The sequence below is a fragment of the Nipponia nippon genome, unplaced genomic scaffold, assembly GCF_047370975.1.
Source record: "Nipponia nippon isolate SJK-2023a ecotype South Korea unplaced genomic scaffold, ASM4737097v1 scaffold_4, whole genome shotgun sequence".
In the NCBI taxonomy this organism is placed as follows: domain Eukaryota; kingdom Metazoa; phylum Chordata; class Aves; order Pelecaniformes; family Threskiornithidae; genus Nipponia; species Nipponia nippon.
In genome coordinates this window covers 71,322,095-71,345,892 of record NW_028262358.1, presented here as the reverse complement: position 1 = coordinate 71,345,892, position 23,798 = coordinate 71,322,095, and the positions used below count along the sequence as shown (strand labels likewise).

Sequence of the window (23,798 nt, the reverse complement as noted above, 5' to 3'; positions counted from 1 at the left end):
AAGAGTACGTCTAACCATATCACTTCTCGAAGGAAAAGCTTACTCCAAAAACGCCTCTCACCCAGTTAAAAATAAGTGTCTGTTTCTTTAGAATTCGTATATAAGATAGAACAATAAACTATAATCCTGTCCAAAATCTCTAGGTGCTCCAACAGTAAAACTTATAAATGGGAAAACCGAAAACCTCCTGCCACTTCATACAAAAAAATGCCATTGTTTAAATCAGCCCAGAAAGATTGTTCTGTTTTTGAAAATACAGGATATTTTCAGCCTTCGACAGCGATAGGCTAACTGCTGATGGAAAAGCATGAGTTTATCATAGTTCATACAATTTAAGAAACATGCACAGGATGCTCAGTCTTCTGATTCACAGACCAACATCAAGAATAAAAATCATCCTGTATACTTAAGAATAGCAGCCCAAACACAGGTAGGCAAGCATTGTTCTTCAAAGCAAGATACATCAAAAAAATATACATATATAGTTAAACTCTGTTTCATAATATCCAGACTTGCTTAAAAACTACAGGAGGTAATGATGAGTCAGTACACAGTTTTGGCCAGAAGAAAAACCATAACCCACAACCCACCCATCCCGCTCCCCCAGAAACATAAATACACAAATGGCAGATACCTACATTTATTGGACACGCTTTTCCTGGTAGTAGCAGACCAAATAAGGGCCAACAACCAAAAACTGTGGCTTAGGAGATTCAGGCTGGATGTTAGGGGAAAATTCTTCACAAGGACATCCTATAGCACTGGAACAGGTTACTCGAAGAGGCTGAGGAACCTGTCAAGGTTTTCAAGAATCAGCCAGACAAAGTCACGGCTGACCTGGTCTGTGTTGGTGATGGTCCTGCTCTGAGCACAGGGCTGGAAACGGTGACCTCCAGCAACCTTTTCCAAACAACATTTCTATGATTCTACGGCATGAAAATATCCAGTGCAAATTTTCTCTCAAGGAGACTAAAATCCTTATTAATTTTGCATTAAAAAAAAGAAGTTTGAATTAAACTATTTGCTTCCTATTTTCAGATGAGTTGGACTGTGGCATTTAAATTATTAGGCATCAGGTGAGTTGCAAGGAGCCAACCTACACCCAGGTAGAATTTGTCACAGGCCAGGTGTGCCATACTTTTATTAAAGAGGTGATCGTCATGTCACAGCTACATTATTATCTGGCAAGATGAAAGCAAAATTTTTTCCATTTTCATCCCTTTTTCAGAGCCATACTGTCAAGGAGAGTATGTTGTGATCTCAAAACAGGAATGTGATTTCTTCCAGGGCAGTAAGCTCACCAGGAAAGAAGGGGCCTTCTGCAATCCATTGAGTTTGTTAGCAACATCCTTACAAACTTTCTGTTCAATGCCACAAGAGTAAAAAAATAAAATAAATACCCATCCAGTCATCTCGAGGAACAAGAAATATATTGTTATGTAAGGACAATTAACAAGGAGGGAGATGCTAATTTATGTTTATATAATCCATAAATGTAACAAATTATTAACACCTGCCAAGTATATTTTATTGTTACCACTTTTTCTGTTCCAAGGATTAAGTGTCTGGAGGAACAGCAGCACAGAGAACAGTGCAGAAGAGGATGCAATTCCTGAACACCACAGGAATACCAGACATACACTAAACAAGAAGAAACTGACCTAAAATTAGAAAAGTTAATCCTGTATCTTTTACAAGAACCCTCGGGTTCCTACTAATCCAAAAGAATCAGACCACTAACACAGTCTTTGGTCTAGTCCTCCACCACCACAACATTGTCATCCTGGTTTACAAAACCAAATTAATTTCTCTTAGAACTACATTGATTCTGCATGAGATCTTTTTAAAAAACGCAAACCCAATCTAAAATTCTCTTTACCAAGCCATGTACTAAAATACCATCTCTATGAAAAACATCATTCTAGTTTTCATTGTTATTAGAAGAAACTTAGAAAAAGCTGCACAGAGAACTGCTAAGAGAAAATTTTTGCGTTAGAGGGAATAAAATACATTGCATTGTTTTCTTGCCAATTATCTTTCTCCCTCTAAGAACACGCATCATTTTATTCTCACATATACACCTAGATTACCTTTTGTTATTTTTTTTTCCTGATCTTGCTAGTTAATAGACATTTTTAAAACAATACACACATACACAGAAGATACTCTTTAGATCTATGCAACTAATATTTCCTACCAGGGTTGCCTCAAAGAGTTTTTCTGCAGAAAAAGCTTGAGTGTTCACTAAAAAGCTATTCATTACATAAGTTGTATTTGTTTTCATTAGCAGAATGAGGCATAAACTTTTCAACCAATGACACAGGATAACTACAATACAAGAACATAAAATTGCAGTGGAAAAATCATCGTTAATGGAAGCTCTTTCCCTCCAACAATTGCAAAGTAGTCAAGAGGCAAGAACATCATTCTTGGGTAATAAACCTAAGACGTTTATTATCAATAGACGATACTAAAATAAACCAGCAAACCTTCACAAAGCCTCCATGTGGTCATTTCATGAGAGGATTTGCTGTCACTGTGAGGCTGGGGAGCATGGGAGGATTTCACAGTAAAGAGAAGAGCTGTGGGTTTTGCTTGGGGGTTGTATATAAGAAAAAAAAACCTCCACTAACAACAGGGAAAAAAAAAAAAACAACACTAAGCCAAATCAAGACACAGGTTTCCTCTCACAGGGGCCAATATTCTGCCATCCACAGGATCAAGTTCAACTTCTGCATTCTAAGTAAATGTCATCCTGGACAAAAGCAAGTCCAAGGTCTATATCCAGACAAAATGGCTCTAACTTTAAGCCAAATTTAAAGAGAAATAAGAAGAGCATCACAGGCAGAAAACTGAGGAGTTTGAAGAGCAGCAGGCAAGACTTATTACACAAATAATATATTAAAAACACCCCACATTCTAAAACCTATTCTTTCAAAGTTTAAACATTCTTTTTTCAGTATCACTACAAGTCATCATGACACAAAGCAAAAAAAAGGTACTTTTTTAATTGAGACATATCCTAAGGTTTTCTTAGCAACTGGCTTAAAACTGTGGCATATTCAGATGTCTATCTGTAGCATGATGCTTTTTGCTCTTTTATTTTTAAGTTACAGAGGTGAAAAGAGTTTCTCTCAAATGAAACAGGGAGAAATGGACAAGGGTCCCAACTCTCACCCTGCAATCAAAAGGCTATTTACTGCTACATTTCAATGACCATCCTGCAGCCAGAAGGGAACACAGGGCCTCCAGTTTTTAGGCTTTTTTTTTTTTTTCCTGGCAGTACCAACACTATTGATATTGTTTAGATCTTAACAACAGAGCCACAAGAAAACAAATCTTAAGCAAGAAACTCATTTCAGCCCAGTTCCAAATTCAGCGCAGCTCTCAACCCAAATACCAACTGCTGATCCTCACAACAGGTCACCTGGTGCTACCTGGCACATCCAAATGAACACAATAAATAGTTCATATGGTGTTGGCAAAAACTGGAGAAGACAGTCTTGTCTCCGTGTTTTGTATAACCAAGACTATTCTTCAGACTATGTAGACTTCTTCCAGACTATTTTAAAATATCACCTACAATATTATCTTTTGTACACAGCTATAAAGCTAAATTTCAAATGGAGGAACATCTACTCAGGAGATGTTCTCACCTCCACTCTCCTGATAATATTTCATACCAATTCCTCTTAAACACAAGTAGATTTTGAATTAAGAGCCACCTTCTTTCACCACATCCCTAAAACCTCACTACCGGTAAGAACGAAGAACTGTAAAATTATGAGCTATCAAAGAAGTTAAATTCGCTTATACGCTTCTGCATTGGAAAGTCTTTTTTTTCTTCCATTAAGACCCAATGATGATGATGAATTCACTTCAGCACCTGGCCATTGCTCAATTTTCCTCAATCTCAAATACTTGTATTTACAATGAATTAATGACATGCTACTTTTACACTTGTATTTTTAGCCGAAAATACAGAAGAACTGTAAACCTGGGTAAACCAGCTATTACAAGTACGGAAGTGTACCTAAAGAAATACACAAATCCTCAAGTCTCCAAAACTTGAGTAAAATTCCATTTTAGCACTCAGTATGAGGCTGTGAAAAAGGGTCACGGATTCTAGGGTCACAGATTCTAGGTACTGTGGAGATAAACAAGAAGCAACCTTTAAAAGCAACATGAGAATGCAATCTGATGGTGTCAGAATATGACCATCAGCTCCAGGAGTTCTAAAAGTGTCTAAGGACAACAAAAAGATAGAGCAGAGAAAATATTTAATACTACAGCACACAGGTGACTGGGGTTTCATCTGCAGTTTCCTCTTCAACACAGCAGGAAGATGAGATTATGTTTACTGCACACTAAGGACTACAATACTCACAAAACCTACCATCTACACTTAAAGAAAAAAATATTTATGAGAACTTCTAATTACTGTAGTATTACCTAAAACTGGAATAATTTATTACAAAGAATAAGCCAAGATTATTCTTATAGATTAACAAATCCTTTTAAGATAGACAGCCCTTGTTTTTCTAGGTTTATTCCAACCTCTGCTCATCTCAAACTACATGTCCTAGTTATCTCTTCAGTCTGAATGAATGAAAAATACATGTGTATGACTTTTTAACGCAATTCCTAAAAAAGTCAAAGGACCAGTAAGAAAGCAAAAAACTCTCTGATTAACTGAAAGACTGCTGATAGCTGTTGATAGCATCATCATCTCAATTCATAGTTTTCATACATTCGGATTTGCCAAGCGCACATTTAAAAGACACTTTCTAGAATGAGGGGTTGGTCCCTTTCAGTGGCGAAGAAGCGATCTCTGTGTAGCTGACTACACTTCTACAATGCAGGCTGCCACGACTGCAGCTGACACAAATGCAATCATTGTCATAGCAAAATCTTATCTGTCAGCCCTTTAAAAGGAAGAAAAGAAAAAACCCAAAAGACCTCTTTTACCATGTTTGCATTGGGAAAAACCCACACCAATTTTCCTTCTAAATTTGATTGGGTAAGAAGCATTCGAGATGGTGAAAAGAAAAAAGCACAGTGACAATAATAATTGCTTTAAAAACAAAATAGTCACAGTTCTCAAAGGAATTTAACTTTTCAAAAGCAACAAACTTGCACCTATTCTGCCTGAAAATTAACAGGCCAGTTGTTACCAACCATCACGCAGGTGAGGTTACTGCAAACAAACCCCCCATGAGCAGACACGCAAGCATTCTTGCGGGCTTTTTTTTTTTCCCCCCCTTACCAGTCCCCACAATTTAAACTGTTTCATTCCACCCAAAACCTGGGCTAGCTAGTCAGACTTGTCATTTGCTGTGTATTTCTCACTTTCTCATACAGACACTTAATTCCCCTAACCTGAAGAAAGTCAGTCATGAAGGAAGTGAGATGGAGTAACTACGCTTCATGTAAGAGTGGTCTCTGCACATTGTTCTTTCTCACTGCTGCCTTTATACTGCCAGAACTGATGCAAGAAGTCCATCTGACTTACCACAGAAGCACAAGTGAGGCCCTGAAAAAGGTTCTCTTTAACAGGGAGCTTTTACATTCTACTTCAAAGGTTTTTTTACAAAAATTACTTATCATCAGTAAGCTGAAATCACAGCTAAAATAAAGGATGACATTGAACACACTAGCTGGACTTTACACTAAAAAAAAAACGTTTTATCTGTGCATACAGTAAGGTAGAAAAAGGTCTGTTGAATAAAGACTAAGTTCAAAGCATAACCCCTCCAGAAACAGGTAGTGGTGTAAAACTGTTAGAAAACAAGGATTTACAAACCTTTCTATGGGGGATACAACCAGTCTTCTCTGTCAAGTCCCAAGCTAGGACTCCAGGCAGCAGCAACAGGTCTCTTCTTGCTCAGCAGCAGGCTATAAGCAACTCACTGCCTACATCCCAAATGACTACGGTCTATCACTAAGTGCATTACTTTGTCTATAGTGGAAAGGATTAAAAAGGAGTCCTGTGATTTTTTCTGATAAGGCTGCAAATGCTACTTGAATATGTGCATTAAAGATTGAGTAGCTACAGAAAGTTTCCAGTGTTCATGCAAAGGTAGTTTAAGGCTCAAAATGTTCCTCTCTTACTGTTCTGAAACTGATCTTACTCCCGTTTGCTTCATGAGATTCTGAGCTACAGAGCTGCTGAATGCAGGCCAAAGAGTTCTCTTTGACATTACAGTAGCAAGGAAAAGTGCAAAGTCCTCCATGAAATCTCTTCACAAAGATCTATAATGCTTGGCGTGCCCAAGTCTCATGATACTAACCTAAATATAGACAAGATCATTGTATGATGCTCCTTATTTGCCTATCAGAATGCCAGATATCCACCACTCTCCAAAGATACAGATCACAGGACATATTAAGAACAACTCCCCGAGATTTCACCTGAGCATGATGCAAATGATATGGAAAAAGGGGCAGAGATTGTACTGGGTTTGGCTGGGACAGAGTTAATTTTATTCATAGCAGCCCCTATGGTGCTGTGTTGTACACTGGTGACCAGAACAGTGTTGATAACGTACCAGTGTCTTAGCTATTGCTGAAGAGTACTTACACAGCATCAAGACCTCTGCCACCCTAGCGAGGGTGCACAAGAGGTTGGGAGAGGACACAGCTGGGACAGCTGACCTGAAATACCAAAGAGATTCCATACAATACGTCACGCTCAGCAATAAAACTGGGGGGCAGGTTTTTTCCAAAGTATTTGCTGCTTGCAGACTGGCTGGGCATCAGTCTGCTGGTGGTAATTTTGCATCACTTGATTTTTGTTTGTTTGTTTTTTATTTCACTTATTAAACTGTCTTTATCTCAACCCACAAGTTTGTGTTTTTTTTTTTTTTTCCCCCCTTGCTTTTGCTCTTCTGATCCTCTCCCCCATGCCACTGGGAGAGAGTGCGTGAAAGACTGCGTGGGGGCTTACCTGCCAGCAGGGGACAACCTCCCACACCATCTCAAACACATTCATTCTGATATAACTCAAACAGTGACGTAGCTTCCAAAATATACGTGATAGAAATAACTTTTTGCACAGTGTCAAAGTGAATGCTGCCAAATCCTAAGTAAGCACAATATATTTTCACTGAGTTACTTCTGATTAGAATAAACAGGAGTCATCTTTCTAAAAACCAAGTACTGATGTTAGCTGAAGGCAAAAGTCACTGAATTCACTGGGCTGGAGAAAAATCCTGCCAGTATTTTTTTTTATGTGAGGCAAACTGAGCATGTGCATACCATGAGCTTGTTTCTATGGAGAAACTATCACAAAAGAAGGAAAAGTATGAGGTTGAAGCAGCATCTGTTTCTCTCTGCAGAACATTCACATGTGGAACCAATGAGTGCCTTTAGTTTAGTTCAAGCCAGTTTCAAATTCAGAGCACACAGGTTCACACAGGGAGTGCGCTACTGTCATTTGATGCAACTTCCCCATGTCTCATTTCAGTGGAAACTTATTAGCATCATTTTTTTCCTATCCATCAAATCCTGGAAATAGGTTACCAGAATTCTGAAATAACCCATGTTTAATTTTGTTCAAATCCTAGCAAAAAAAAACCTCAGAAAATAAACAGCCAAGCTCTGAGCATTAATATTTATATTCCCCTCAGAAATATAGACACTTCATTCTACCAAGGGATGACAGTACCTCTTTTACAAGCAACACAGTCTAGTACAGGCTTAAGTGAAGTGCACGTTTCTGATTGTCAGGATAGATAATATCCAAGTAACACAATAAGGATGACTCACAGAGGGCAGGACACTGCTTCACAACGTGAGACTTGGCAAGCAGGGAGGAAGGAAACCAAGGAAGAATGCCTCAAACATCATTATTTTCTAACCTCCAAATAATCAAGCTACTTCACCAAACTTATGCCACTACTTGCCAGGATCCAAACGCAGAAAGATTCACCTCAACTCAAGTACGTTCAGGAACTTCTCTGAAAATCCATCGTCTTCCAAAATTACTGAGCACAGTAGACAATGAGCACAAAGTACATTGCCAGCTCTCAAGATCTAGGATCCTTGTGCTATTCTACCTTCCTGACATCAAAACTGATAGCACAAACTAGTATTTGACCTGTACATATTCTCAATTCTATTATCTTTAGCAGCATATTAACTAAACAAAAGAATCCCCTCAAGATATTCATAATTAGATTTTGTCTCCTGAAATCCAATTCTGCCTTTCACTATATTTAATAACTATATTTATTAACTTTTTTCACTTCAGTGAAAAGGGGAGGGAAGGCAGGGACATGGGGGGAAGAGTGTTAGAATACCATGCTCGGGATGTGCTGGAAGAAGAGTGCTTGAAATAGCAAAATCAAGTAACTTTGGAGCTGGCTGTACCATGTTCCCTGGCGTACCAAGAAACACTACAATTAAACTGAACTAATTAGATTTTTTTTAATCAGTTAGAAAGGTAACATATTCTGTTCAAAATGAGAGACAAGAGACTCCCCTGGACCTCATAACATTAAAACAAGTTCCTATCCCATCAGTTAAGCCTTCCAGAGAAGTCATATCTATACAAAATGCAGTGACTATCTATCAAGCATGGTGCATCTAGTCCACAATACTCCCTGAACCACTACTTGTGAAACTCCTCTCTCAAAGGCAACCTCTACATATAGTTATGGAACAGTATTTTAAAATGTGACTAGACCATGCCTATTTAGATTTCTGTATGAAAAGAGACACAATTACCCATCCATCTTAAATCAAGATTTCTACCGGGGGTGGGGGGGGTGGGGGGGGGGAGTTTTAAACATAAGTTTTTTTAAAAAGTTGAACTAGCAGAACATCAACTCCCCAGTTAAAAAGTAGTAACTCTGCTCCCCTGCATCCAATTCTTTCTCTTTCAGGAAAGCAGCATTCTATGAATGCTTATTAATTTGCAACCAGAAATAGTAAATCAAGAATCCTATTTAATAATAAGGGAGAAAGATCTGCTTTGTAAGGAACTTTCCACTGCACAGCAAGCTTATCTGATGGAGGAAAATGTTTTGGCCTGCAAAAGCCATAGGCCCTGTATCTTGTCATATCAATACCTAGTTCCTATCCCTCCTGTTCAAAAGGCAAAACTCAGAATGTGCACAGGGGAAAGAGCTCTGCTGAGGTTTACAGCCCATTTCATTTCTGATAAGACACAGATTCCCTAATTAAGCAACCCAAATAAAAACAGTCTCAGAAATGCTTACAATACAGACTTCATGTTTCTTATGTAAATGGTACTGAAAGAATGGTTATACAGAGACTGATGGATGACCAGCATAGGCGTCACAATGGTTATTTAAAGCTGTAAGTATAAATGCTATTATTGCTGATGGAGAATAGGAAACATCGTGCTTCATGAATGCTTTGCACATGTCCCTACAGTATCTCACACCTTTTTCCCCAATAGACATTCTAAATTGTAAAAGCAGCACTTCAATCTAGACCATGCATTTTATATAGACTGAGAATTAGAGAATTCATAATTTGTAAGTTTACCATCACGTTTCCCAAATCAAAAGAATTCTAAATATTCATTTTACAAGTCTTTCTGGAATCTGCTTCAATTTGAAAGACTTCTGAGTTGCACAAAGACAAGACACAAGATCCTGCAACTGGAAGTTTTCAGAACTTCGTACCTGCACTTCTTCATTACAAGAGAGGCTTGTTTCTGCCACCCACCTCCCGTGAACCTTGTTTCCTCTTTTAGCTTCAGTTCTGAAATAATATCAACAATCTTTTGGTCTAAGTCTGAGGTTTAAGAGGCAATCTATATGTAAAGGCCTACACGTAGCACAGCTGTTAGTTTTTTTGACTTTGGGAGTGATCTTTTGTCCCTCTAAGCATAAGCCACATATGTTGCGTCTGCCAATTTCAGAGTTGCCAGTGAGAAGAAAAACAAGAACAAGAAAGTTCAGATAGTCTTCGCTGGTAGTTGATCAGCTGTTGGCCACCAACTAAAACCTCTTCTTCCACATGATTCATCCTGAACACAACCTCCTGCTCTATCAGGAATGCAGGAACTTTTCAACAGTTTCATAGGGCTCTACATTTCAATTCCACCATATTTCTTAACAGAGAATATGAGATTTTTTCTGAAGACTAGCTGCAATCAATGCCCAAGAGTAAAACTATTCAGTCAGACTTATACAGGATAAGTTGAAAACAGTAGTAACAGAGTTGACTTACAAGTAGAGTTAAGTTTAAAAAGCAAAGAACCTGGAAAAGACTGTATCAAATTTTTTTCCTCCTGCTCCATACAGAATGCAGTAATTATTTTTATCTCGCTCAAAAGCTGATCTGAATCCAGAACCACTTCCTGACAGAAAACAAACCAACCAACCAAACCACATTAACTGTAGTTTACACAGAGATAAAAATGCCTTTCTACATGGCTCCTTAAATTAAGAGCACTCTGAATGAGAAATTAAGATCTATTCTACCTAAACTAACATCCCCACATTTACGATTTCTAAGTTTCTCTCCTCAGCTTCTGCCAGTGCACATCAACATTGCTCAACTTCAATAATGAAACTCAACTAGTCATTTCATTTCCTCATTTTCCTACATTTGCACAACATAATATAGAGACAACTAACTGAATACATTTTAACATAAGAGACTTCTTTTCCTCTTGCCTTTGTCAAAACCCGTCTCCGCTCCAAACCATGTAGGTTTGAGCCAAACACAAGAGCCACCTGGCACTGTTCTTTAAAACCTGCACTTTCAAAGAGAGCGAATGCTCCTCAAATGAAGTATGAGTAAGAAGAGGAATTTAAAGGAACATTTAAGATGCAAGGAAAACCAGTAAAAACAGTTTTGAAATGCATCTGAGCTCCACTCCCTGCACCAACATATTTACTAGTAACTACACATCTGCAAAAATGAATTCACCTGCAACTTCCAGAATTAAAGCAGATGTTAATTCTTAAATTAAAGTTTTGATTTTTAGTAGGCATAATAGAAAGGAAATAGCAAAGCCACATTTCATTCTCTGAGCATTGTTAAAAATTGTAATGATCTGCTGACTTGTGAAAAAAATTCCCCTTGGAAAAATCCCCAAGGGCTTCTTCCCAAGCACCACATTGAGAGCAGATGGCCAGCATCAAGTCTGCAATTACCAGTCTGGCCTGGCAGTCCCACCGATCACAATGATACTCTTTTCTTTTTGTGTATGCGGGGAGGGGGCAGCTTGAGATATGCAGACAACTAGGTATAGTAGGCATCAGCCCTTTCCACTAAGAACATACGCATACATTCAATTTCCAAACCTGTCATATGCTCCTTCTATTAGCTTTCATTTTACATTTAGGTTTCCCTCCTTTTTTCTTCAACATTTTCTTTTCTGCTACTGAAAAGTTTTTCAAACGAGGTGGCAGGAAATCGATAACATTGAGGATATGGTAGAACTGGCCATTGTCAAGCATTGCCAGAGGCACAAACTTCATGAACTATCTGTTGTTGCATTTTCTCCCTCTGTATTTTACTTTAGAAACCCCAAAAGCCGCTTGTAACAAAGCTCTATTAAAAGTATGCAAATGGACATAGTTAACCGGTGACAAATGCCTATCAAACTTGTGATTGTAGGAGTGTGCCATCCCCCCCCCCCCAGGCTGTTCTCCTCTTCAGCCAGCAGGAGATCTGATGAGGAGGTGCTGTTTCATTTCCTCTCCTTCCTCCCACCCCTCAAATGGGGAAGCCCTCAAAGTGGGGGGAGGGGAGAGCATGTTTTTAATTCAAATGCTGCATCTTAAAAATACTATTGTGCAACTGAGTCTGATTGTAAATCTGTATATATATATACACACATATATATACACACACCATCAGAGAGCTTTATTCCCCCTACATCTCTTAAAAAAAAATTTAAAAAAAGAAAAGAAAAAGCAATAAGGCTTCTGCATAAATAACCATTTACTATTTCAGTTTTACACCCAAGAATTTGAGTATTTGACTAAAATCTTTATTTTGCCAAAGCCAATAGGGGTTTAGAAATGAAAGTAAGCAGAAAGCAAGCCATGAGGACTCTCCTAGGGAGTTCCTTTCCAACTGACAGATGCAAGAGGAACAGGGTGGAAAGGATTTCCTCATGTGCAAAGAGGCCTGACAGACTTAACTCTGAGGCATTTGGACCTCTCCTCAGGAATGCTCATCCCCCCTATAGAGACTTCTGTCCCTTACATTGATTCAGCATTCCTCACTTCCTTTCTACTAATTCTTCCTGTTCTTCCTCATTTCAGCTACCCCTTTGAAAAATTTACCAAGCATAGAAAGGCGCTGGAGAAAAGTATATCATGGTCCCGCTGTCATTACCTTTGTCTTGAAAAATCTTACTGGGAAACAAGGAAGAAGAAAACCTCAAGCCTTATTATTGCCTAGTCTCCCTCTCATTCAGGCATAATTCCAGTGACACATTCCATAGGGAGAGTGCCAACGTTAAGGAGATGCTGCTACCTTAGAGGCTGAACCCTTCACTGATAAGATCAACTTTGAGTAATTGTGATTTAATCCAAACTAAGTTTTAACAACCTTTAGATACTGTTGACTTTCCTTAAAGATCTTTGACTATGTGTCAAATGCCACGCAATAAAATGTAAACATATTTCCCACCAGAAAAAAGAAGTGAGAAGACAACACGCCCCAGTTTCCTCCCAGCCCCAAGGAGTAAGCTTTCTTTGCTGACACACACAGTAAATACCAGAAAGCATTGTCCTTTCATCAACTCCCTCAAAAGTTTTTCTGCTTTTACCACTTGTTTATCAAGTGCTGTAGTATGGGATATTACTTCTCTGTATACATCTGGCACTCCTTGTAACTGCAATTATCAAAAGATCTAACACAAGTACTGGCTTTGTGGCAGAGATGCAAGTTAATGCACACAACTCATGCAGAAGTAAATTAATTAAACCTCACCAAAACAATTACTTGGTCCAGCCAGGAAAACAAAGAACTGCATGCGCTCAACAGCTTTGGAAAAGTACCGTTATTCTGGGAAACATACCTTTAAAACATTTTGGATCGTTTCTCTCTCAGAAACATCCAAAACTTAACAGTGTCAACTCACCTTCCACACTATCAGAACAGGAGGTACCAATCCCAGTGTCCCCGCTGTCGGAAGCTATACTGTGTCTTCTGACAGGATTGCTTTGACTGCTTGATGAAATGGTTGTGGACTGCCACAGGGATTCAGTACCAGGTAACCATCCCACTGAGGAATAATCTGAGCCTATAAAGAAGGAAGCCAGAAGTCTGTCATTACAGATACAGTACAGAAGGCAACAACAAAATACCGGTCAAGATGAAAACTGAATCCCATGTTTCATAGTTCAGGTTTGAGCCAGACTCTGTGAAAGTTTTTTGAGTTTTTTTTTTTTATTAAAATCCTTTTTCTAGGTGGAAGTGTCCAAAAAAAAAAAAACCAACCAAACAAACAAAAACAGTAAATAGATTTTTACTACTTAAAAACATAATCCTTAAACTGTTCTTGCACTAACTTTAACAAGATTTTTATCATACGATTCCTATGCTAAAATTGATTCTCAACTCATAGCAGAATTTTGTATTGCAAGTGTTCAACTACAATCAGAGAGATGAATGGATTTTAGGACAGAAACCAGAGATTTGGCCAGTGAAATACAGCCATTTCCAACTGTGCATAGACCACATGACCTAGGTGATAAAATACAGCCAGCAATGAAATCGTTAACACTGATATCTAAAGTAACTAGTTACGTTTCACTGTTATCAGTAGTTTTCAGTTATCAAAAGACAGACTACCAGCTCAAGCAAGCACACAGTAGCTGCACACAAGCTGTCTTTGAGAGACATCCATCCATCTAGTGGTTTGTTTCATTTTGGTTATTTTATTTTTTTAGTTAAATAATTGTTAAAATGTTAAATTTTAAAGCACAATTCAGAGCAGCAAATAGTTCCTCCGTTCAAGGAATTTTTTAGAATGTGTGGCCTACTTTATAGTCAGTCTCAAGGGAAAATACACCACAGAGGACCATCACAATTTCCAATAGCCAATATCTAAATCTGAGCATTGTTTGTAAGCAGAATACCGATAATCATGTTCACACTCCAAACCAGCAGAGCCACACAGAGAACCTCGGAAAAAGGCACAGCCTGCTCTTAATTTTATATATAATCATATACATACACCCCCTCTAACAGTTAGCTTTGCATAACACTTTCAGCAGGAAATGACTCATGAAGTATCAGTTCACATACAATGTCTCTTATGCTACATGTGGTTATTTTTAGTTCATTTAAACGTTTTCAGCAGTGTCCATCCAAAGTCCTAACAGCAATTTGCCTCTGCAATGACATCTGCAGATCATTGGTATTTCCAGCTGTACTTGTTTCCCAGTAAATTAAATAGTTTAGAAAAGGATGTAAAAATGAATACATATGTATGTGTGTATATATATAACCCCCCCATATATATGAATACATACATACGCCCCATATAGCAGCCAAATCACTAGACCTACTAGCCAGTGTTAACAGCTGCTCACCAAGCCATTTGTAAATTGAGGAATACAATACGTGCTTCCTTACTGTATGCACTATTTAACTGTAACATGACATCTAAGACAGTCTATTTTCTGCAAGTAGGTTCTCGGAGGTCTTAGATATGCCTGTCCATCTCATTTGTCTCAACTTCATTCTCCTTTGAGGTTACTGCCTCTACTTCCCTTTAACACATCTTCCTACCTCTTCTCACAGACTTCAGGATCACTCTGTTCTCCCTGCCCTTCATTCTACTTTAGCCATACCTCGTGCAATGCATCTCCTCCTCTTCCTTAAACTTTTTGCTTTTCATCCCCAAAAGTCTCTTAACTCTTAATTATTCCACTGAGTAGCTTTCAGGTCCGAGGGTGAGGCAGCGGAACAGAAGACCAGAGGAGCCAGACGTGAACACGCCTGCTCGTGGCTCACCCACAGCTCACCAGTCACACCCTGTAAGGAGGTCCCAGCCAAGATCCTAAGTGAATACCACTCCAGGTGTCATTCTTCGTATCATCCTCTCTGTGTCATCATCCAACGTACTGAAATGTGACAGTTTTGCATACAGCTAGTAGGAAACTAGGACGCTTCTTCCTCTCCTACCACCCAGCACATTTTTCACTAAACACTCTGGCTGCTTTGGGAACAATATTTTTTCCGTCCCTCCCTCTAAATAGGTCTATTTTCCACAAGAGTTCCACTTCATACTTCTCAAGCTGCATCTAGCTATTCCAGTAAGAGTAAAGTCGACTTATGGGAGCCCAAGCTAATTAAGTCAGAGACAGTTCTGATTCAGGAGAAATTTAAAATACATTTAGAGAAGAGAAATCTAGTTTCATTTACCCTTTGTTATGCTGTTCCCCACAATACAACTCTTTGGTGACATTTCAGCTTTTATGGCATTAAACAAGTGTTAAAAGAGATGCAGCAGATAAGGCCACCACTACCGCACATTAAATCAACGCAGCATTAAGCGTGAAACTCTGTAGATCTCTTGGTTAGACAAATGTTCAGCATGTGAACCTATAACTCACAGAAGGGAAAGCTACTTTTCACTTTGGTGGAACTTGAGGAATAAAAGCTAAAAATACCACAAAACAATAGAGTAACTGAGATAGGAAAGGACGTTAGGAGGTCATCTACTCTAACCCCCAGCTCAAAAAAGGGCTAATTAGATCAGACTGCTCAGAGCCCCCTCCAGCTGAGTCTCGAACACCACCAGGGACACAGATTCCACAACCTCACCGGGCAGCCCGTTCCAGCATTTAACCACCCTCCGTGCAAACAAGATTATCCTAACATCTCATCAGTCTCTCTCATGTTCCAAACATGTTGTTGCAATATACCCCAAAAGATGCAACAATACAATGCAACTAGACTCGACAAAACGGGTTAACGTACTAGAGGGGGCAGACAGTCATCCCCATCGGGATCTCTATAGGTACTGTAAGTTGAGGAAATAAAAAGCATCACAAAACACCCTACTATAATCTATTCTCAATTTTACACCTATATGCACACAGCTTGGGGACACACCAAGCCCCAAGAATGGTGCTGAAGCCCAGGTCCAGGAGGACTTGCTGGCACAACACAGAATTAATGCAGCACTTCCCAGAGCACCTTTGCATCCAGGGGCAGTTCAGCATTTCTAAGTTAACTCATGAAGCCCGATTCTTGAGCTGGTAGGCCTGACGAGGTAAGTGCTGGTACACATCCATAGCTACACACAGATCAGCATGAGGTCAGCAAGAGTGTATTAGCTTTGGCTGAGCACAGGCCTGCCAGATCCCATCTGGCTCTCCAGGAAAATACTGAAGTCTCTCTGCATGGTGGTCTGGGCTCCAGAAGGGTCTCTTCGCTCAGGCGCTGCCTCTCACTACTCCTCGCAAGGCACCGCTGGCTGTGAGAGCAGGAGTGCACCCACAGTGCCGTCACTAGGATCACGCCTTTCCCTTACGGCCAGCCTGTACACAGAGGCATGGACGGGGGGGTGGGACGGGGTGGAACGGTCTCATTTTCTCACTCACTGGGCTTCTGCTGCTCAGGAGCAGCCTCTGCATTTAAAAGGGATATGTCCCAAGAAAGACAATTGGTTTAGAGTTTGAATAGGTAAGCAGTATGTGCTTTTTAACCTATTGTAGACGTGCCAACAGAACAGGGTTGCACATGACCACTTCAAGAAATGCTTTCTCTTTGCCTCCCGCAGAAGCCCTGACATTAAACGTGCTGCATTTTTTAAAAAAGATAGCTAATGACATATTCCAGGAGTCTACATTTTTTAATGTTTCATGGCGCATCTGCATCATTGTTTTACCTTGCTGACCTAATGGTGATTCTACACAATAGAAGGCCATTATGAAAACACACTGTTTACACGAAAAAGAGCTTTTCAAAGCTAATTGAACCCACTCCCATAAGCGGCCAAATAAAAGCAGCAAGATAGTAGAAACAGACTCAATAAAGTAAGGCTCAACAGTAAGTCATGTGTACCCAATTCAAAGTGCCAGAGAGCAGACCCCCTCCCGTCCCTGAGGGAAGGTAATTACACAAGTTGCGATAAGGAAACATAACCCGTAAAATAAGACCTTATAAACCTCGTTAGTCCAAGTCATTATTTAAAAATTCATTTATTAGTTTCATTATTTGAAACTGACCTTCCGAGTCCAGTCCTGAAGAATCATCAATAGCTATGCACCCTGTTCTATGCTCCCCATCACCTTTTCAACAGCTCTCTGTAAATGTATGATCTTTCATGCAGCAAACAGTCTCACTAAAAGAACCAAGCGTAAGAGGGGGAGAAGATACACAGGAGCCCCCACGCTGCTCAGCTAGCACACCTGCTTTACCCTGCTGCTCCACTCTCAGACCTGCCAATCAACAGCTAGTGTCCATCTGCCCAAAATACAGAGTGGGGCAAGAAAAGCAAGCCAAAATTTCTAACAGATATTTGTGCTGCTAAATTGTGTATTGCCATCTGACTACGATCGTTCCTTACTGGGTCAGGAAAATCTACCTTTCATAGGACTTAATAGAAAAGAAAGAAAAGTAGTGTCATCCTACCTGGCTGTAATTTCCAATGACAAACACGACAAATAAAATCCATCCAAGATCCCAAACAAATCTCAGAAGGACCCTTGTTTATACAAATGGTTGACTGCGTCCTTGAATTTGGCCAGTTAAATATATCGACGCAGTGCTGTGTTTCCAGCCTAGGCATTTAAAACAGATCAGCTAACAACTAAGTATATAAAATGCAGGAAGTAGATTATTTATTAAAAGAGAACAGTTGTTGAAATTTCACTCCACAAAAACATGTATCTTTTTCTGTATATTACAGAATGCTGTCAGCTACTGCTGGCAGGAAGGCACCTAGTTAATTCTGGATCATTACTACTCCTAATTTCAGTGGCATGCACAGATCCCACATGATCTACATATACAAAATAATAACACCACCATGTTTATATTTGGTTCCTAAAATACCTCTAACGTGCTTGAATGTAAAAAGTATTATTTTAAGTGACAGCTATGATACTGTTATTTTAGCTAGACGCTGAATGGAAAGCAACAGCAAAAGACTTAACTGGGTTTCACAGCAGATACATCCTAACTTAAGCATACCGATTTTTCTATTCCACACCATGACTTTGACATAGATTGCGACCAGAAGTGAATCATCCGTGACAGCCAGTATAAACTTATACAGCCAAAGGATTCTGAAGGGGACATCTCACTACATTACTATCAAAACTGACAACTATGGCAAAGCTCATTCTAGTCATCGTGGATGTGACCAGGCTATACAATAATATTTCACACCACGATGGCACTGAAGCCTGCCTGAAGCTCTTTCAAGGAAAGAGAGTCAGCATTTCAGCCCAAACACACTGCCAAAGTTATTCGGTTCACCCTCACCAGCAACAACTTTACCCAAAACCCTACTAGTTACACTAGAAGATAATAGGATAGTATTTTGAAAGAAGTCAACTGGCCTTCAACCCCATTCCCCCACACCTACTCATGCAGTCCTCTGACATTGCTGAACTTATCCCAGATGCAACTTCTCCACCCCCTCCCCATTCTCAACAAATCCTTCAAGGTTTCGCAGCCTCTCTTTTGCAGTCTCTCCCTGTCCCACAGGGCTAAGTAACCACACATCTCTTCAAAAGAAAAAGTCTACAAACCAACCCACAAATGGTCTCTCAGTGAACTGTCTGCTGTATTGTAGGAATAAACTTACTTCAGTTGGCAAACATTTATGTTTACTCATTATAGCTGCAAGATCATTACTGCTGAAAGATTAAAGAAAACCTCACTTTGGTGCTTGCTTTGTGCACAACAATTCTTTGCCAATAAATATTCTATTTTTTTCAACTGCTGGAAAGACGACACAAATAGTGAGGAAAAGAAATGAAGGCAGGGGAGCTTAAAAGGCAAAAAAACCCTTCCAAAAAGTAGACACAAGAGCAGATGTCATACTTTAGCATATTTATGTAGGTTTTTTTTAAAAAAGCTCACAGTCAGCTGATAGAATGGTGCAACAGCAGCCTCCTTCAATCGAAGGTGAAGCAAAAAGATAAGCCAGATTCATTCAATCTGATATCCTCACACAATAAGAAGAACCAGGTATGTAAGTGCTCCCTGCAGATACAGACAAAAAGAAAACTTCTATGGACAAATAAATACTCTCGAAAATAACGTTAAAAAACTGGCATCCCAACCCTGACACCTAGACAAATATTTGTTAGGTGCACTTCCTCTCTATGATCCTTCCGCAGAACAAATTGCGACTTTTGCTAATACAAATGTCCAGTACAAGTTCCAGGTCTACAATGTCCTGCTCATCTCGGAAGAGAAGAGGTTGCAGTGGTAAGCGAGGGTTTCTAATGCTTTCAGGGAAGATGGCCAGTGACAGTTTCAGGACCGTTTCCACAAACACTCTGGAGGTGGTGGAAGCTCACAGTTCTACCAGCTGGCCATGAATTGAGGTACCACAAAGTCCTAGTCCCTCTTCTCACATGAATGCAGCTGAGAGTAGGTAGATAATACAGCTTAATCTAAGTGCAAAAAGGAGCAGGGCAAAGTGGGATGAAATGACAGCCCTTACTACTGAATCTTTACATTTCAGTTTCTCAAAAGCACTTTACAATGTCAGATAGCTAAAGTATGATTCATGCTGCAGACTCATATCCTTTATTAGTGCGCTTTCTTGACAGAGCCTGCAAGCTATTTAACTAAGTTCTCCTACTTTTTCAGTTGGAAACTGATTAGAGCAATCCTAAGCATGAAGAAAGATTAAAATGTACAGATAGAGAAGGAAGCAAGGAAAGAAAAACAGGAATGCAAGAGTTTAAGCAGAAGAATATTCAGAGACCTTTTTTACCGGCATTTTTGCTTCTACAGCCTGATAACATACTGCTGGGCATACAAAGGCCTGTTCCTGTGCTCTGTACTATTCATGTGCAAAAGAATTCACTTACTAGAGAGAAACAAAAACATCATAAAATAGTAGAGGAGAAAAATCAATGTAGAAGAGAAAAACCCAAAGAAGAAAATCCTCAAACATATGCCTGATTGGCAGTATCAATTAGAAGAACCTGAGTAGGGTTGTATTTTAAGGAATATAAACTTGTGCTCCAATTTCTTAAGGGAGCTAAGTTTTAAGTAGATTGCGTCTCCAAACCTCTGGCTTCTTTTGCCTCTGGAATTCCTCAACAAAAGTTAAACCATTCCCTCCCCCCCCCCCCCCCCCGAAGTGGCTAAATGTACAATCTCTCATCATAGATAATTATAGCTATAAAACCTTTGTCTTCTATATAAAACAGTATTTCAGTGTGAACTTTCACAAGTTACAATTTTTTGACTGTACAAATGCATATGGCACTGTACAAGTCACAAGGTTTTTCATGCAGGGAAGTATGCAATCTAGAAGAAAGAACAGGAACTAAGAAGAACAAATACGTCAATTTGACAGATGAGCTTTAGAGAATCTTGCCGTGGCAGTTAAAAACATAATCAGGTAGCTCACTCTCTATCAACCCCCCACACCAGAGTCCATAGAAAGTCAGAGGTGCCCAGCTCTCCCCTTCCATCAGAGAGTCCAGCTGGCTAGCTTATGCTGCTGGCTAAAACAGGTTTGAGCTGAGAATGCTGTTTGACATTAGAGCCAATTGGATCTAGTGATCAGCTGCTACACAAATGCTCGTCACCTTTCCCCGCCACATATTTGCTTTTGCTTCCCCTGCCACTCCAGACCTCACAGAAAGCGGTTCAGGAACAAACTGTCCCCGCTTACAAAAAAAAGGTTATCTGCTAATTTGATTTCCTAAGCTGGCTCAGCAAGGGGTCAGACTAGAAGCAGTGCCAAGGAGGGAGTGGGAATGTACAGGCACACTTCTGATGCCTAGCAGCAACTAGCTAGTAACTAGGCTTATCCCTACTGCCAAATTGCACATTAAGGCAGATTCTAAACTGGAGCAAGATAAGCATAAATCTCTGCTGGCTTCACTGTGGAGGACAAAATCTGTTCAACTAGCAGAAAGCTGTGTTCAACACACCATTCTGCTAGCTAAAAAGGTAGCAAAATCCTTAGACCGACACAGTATGTAATAATGGACTTGGCCTCCCTGATTTCCATTCTAGAAAGTATGTAAAACAAGAACTTAAATTCTTAACACACTTTATAGTTTTTATACAGACAGCATTTAGCCGTAGTTATTTAATATCAACCCAATGATGAAATTCCTACTCATCAGGAAAGAAAGGCTTGCTTTCATTTCATCACTGACAGGAGCAAGACCAGGAATTCAGTCCAATTCTTCACGGCACTCCTGTGAGTTTTCCGCTTCCAGATAGAGCATTTGCATAAAACATAACTTCAAAATACAAACTGCAGATGTTTCTTATTTCACGTTTGGCACAGAGACTACATATATTACCTCATGCCTGCTATGCTGGCTTGCCTCTTTGTCTTTGGACTCAATGCACTATTCACCCCATAGAAACACAAAATTATATTCTTAGTTTCCATTCACTTCCATATAGTAACTGCAGAGGAGAAGGCTACCTTTTAAACTTGGAAAGTTTATCACTTACAATATGAAGAGGGAAATGTCTAGGAAAATAAACACATTAAGTTATGCTTAAAGTTAATATAAACTTCAAACAGCAATCCCTCAGGACGTGCAGGCAGTTCCTAGAGTCTGTTAAAAAGCTGTGCACTTGTAAGCGACCAGCTGAATCCTTCCCCTACCAAAAAAAGCTAATGATCACAGATTATCATCTGTGTTTCAGCCCTTCTTGCAGCTTAGTTTTATTGGTATTCAAAACCATGATCAAGTAAGTTTTTCTCCAAATTGTTTGTCATTCCAACATTTTTCTTACAAGATTACCTTTGTCCTCCCTCTTTCTGTTTAAAGAGTTAATTCAATCTCCTCTATGCATGGGGAAAAGTGAAGTAACCACAGCTGCTACAACGAGTCAAAAAAAATACTGAATGGTTTTAAGCAGTTCCCACACTTACCAAAGTGGATCAAATAAAGGAGTCCAGCAGTCTTACTTTTTTTTTAAAAAAGAGCGTAATTTCTCTCCTACTCGTAATCACATATCAGATCTAGAGATATCCTTAACAGAAAAACAAATAGTGAAGACAGAGACCAAAAAAAAAAAAATCCACTGAAACATTTTGTTGAAGTATAACAATGCTAGAATTTTTTCCATCATTTTTTCAAGAGGTCTAATGTGCATTATACACACAACAGGATCTACTTTAATATGGATGTACCAGAGGCTGAGCCTCCAGACTATAGTTTTAGTGCATGCTAACAGAAGTATGCACACCATGTAAGGAGTCCCCGCATTGCTACACTTGGGTTAAAAGGATGAAATTCTGGCTTCGCTTAAGTCATTAGATTTTCCTTACAAACTTCCAACGCTCACGTCACAAGGCACAACTTTTCCCTGAGCTCAGCTTCCACTCACACCTATTCAATATAAGCAAGGACAGTACTCTGGAATTTAAAAAGAGTGAGCAGTAGTTAAAAAACAAACAAAAAAGCCTTCACGCTGTACACCCTCAACCCTGCCTAGGATACTTCCAGTCAAAACCAGTACTTCTTGTGCTTCCATCCTCACAACTACAATCACTTTTGATGTAAAACTTTACATTACAATAATTCTAGCAACCACACAAAAGCCCTTGTTCAATCAGTTTGGTATTTCAGATGATGAAGTGAACAGAAAGAAGTTAAGATCACAACCATTAGCTTTGTTTTCCATGAAGTCTCTAGCAAAAGTGATAAAGTTTTAAGTATTTTCAATGCCTTTTAGTGCTTCTAGCTGGGTCACTATACTGCCACTTTTTCTGATTGCTCACAGAACCATTAGGCCTTTGATCAGTGCTAGTCACTGAACTTTTACACAAAGCATTAATTCTCAACTATAAGAACATCTCCAAAGGTTCAGAACTGCCAAAAGGTATAAATAGCTTTGCTGTAGAGTAGACATTCGGGAGAGAAGATACCATCTTTTAAAGAAATGGACTTGAAAAAAAAGTCTTATTTATTCTGAAACATTTGAAAAAGTCACAGCTTTCCACACCATCTGGAAACTATGCTACAAAAGGAGTAAAGCAGACATTAAAAACATAAGGATACCTTATAAGGAATCTCAGATCTGACTCCAGGACGATTCAAGAATGTTTCTTGTCTGAATACCACACCACCGGTCTCTTAACATATTAGGAAGCTGAATGTTCAAACAGCATCATTTGCTTTTCTACTTGCATTTGGTAAGTCTACTTCAGGTATTTTAATCAATAAAGAGGCAGCATGACTTTTCCTTGACACTACTTGCACTGCCCTTCCTCAGAAGACTGAGAATAGTCTCCTACTACCTCTCCAGTCACTATCCATTATTCTGGACCTGTTTCAATCTGTATGCAAGTCCAATAATTGGTGGAAGCTACACTGTCCAGTGGAATTAATGTCACTTTTTCCTGATCCTCTCTCTTAATCTTCCTTGGCCTCCATGGTAAACCCGAGGATTAACTATATACTTCCTGATGTCACCAGCAGTGGCAAAGCAAGATTGTGCTAGAAGATTTTTCCACTATCCATTAGCTGACTGAAGAGCCAACCCATTTGACCCAGGTATTCCACACCCACCTGACACCACCATAGATGCTTCCTGCAGTGATGTCTCACACCGGGATCAGGCAGCTGTAAATTCCCCCTTCAGTATTTGTTTAACTTTAGTATTCTCCTGGTCCAGCT

The 23,798-nt window shown here is 39.4% G+C and overlaps 1 protein-coding gene across 1 annotated transcript in view; it reads right to left on the bottom strand.

Moving 5' to 3' along the window:
- CEP85L (centrosomal protein 85L) overlaps window positions 1–23,798 on the bottom strand; it is a 126,691-nt gene that overhangs the window by 96,205 nt on the left and 6,688 nt on the right. The window contains exon 2 of the mRNA XM_087774131.1: window positions 13,079–13,240. Within this exon, the coding sequence (XP_087630257.1) occupies window positions 13,079–13,240 (162 nt within the window). The remainder of the gene's footprint in view (window positions 1–13,078; window positions 13,241–23,798) is intronic.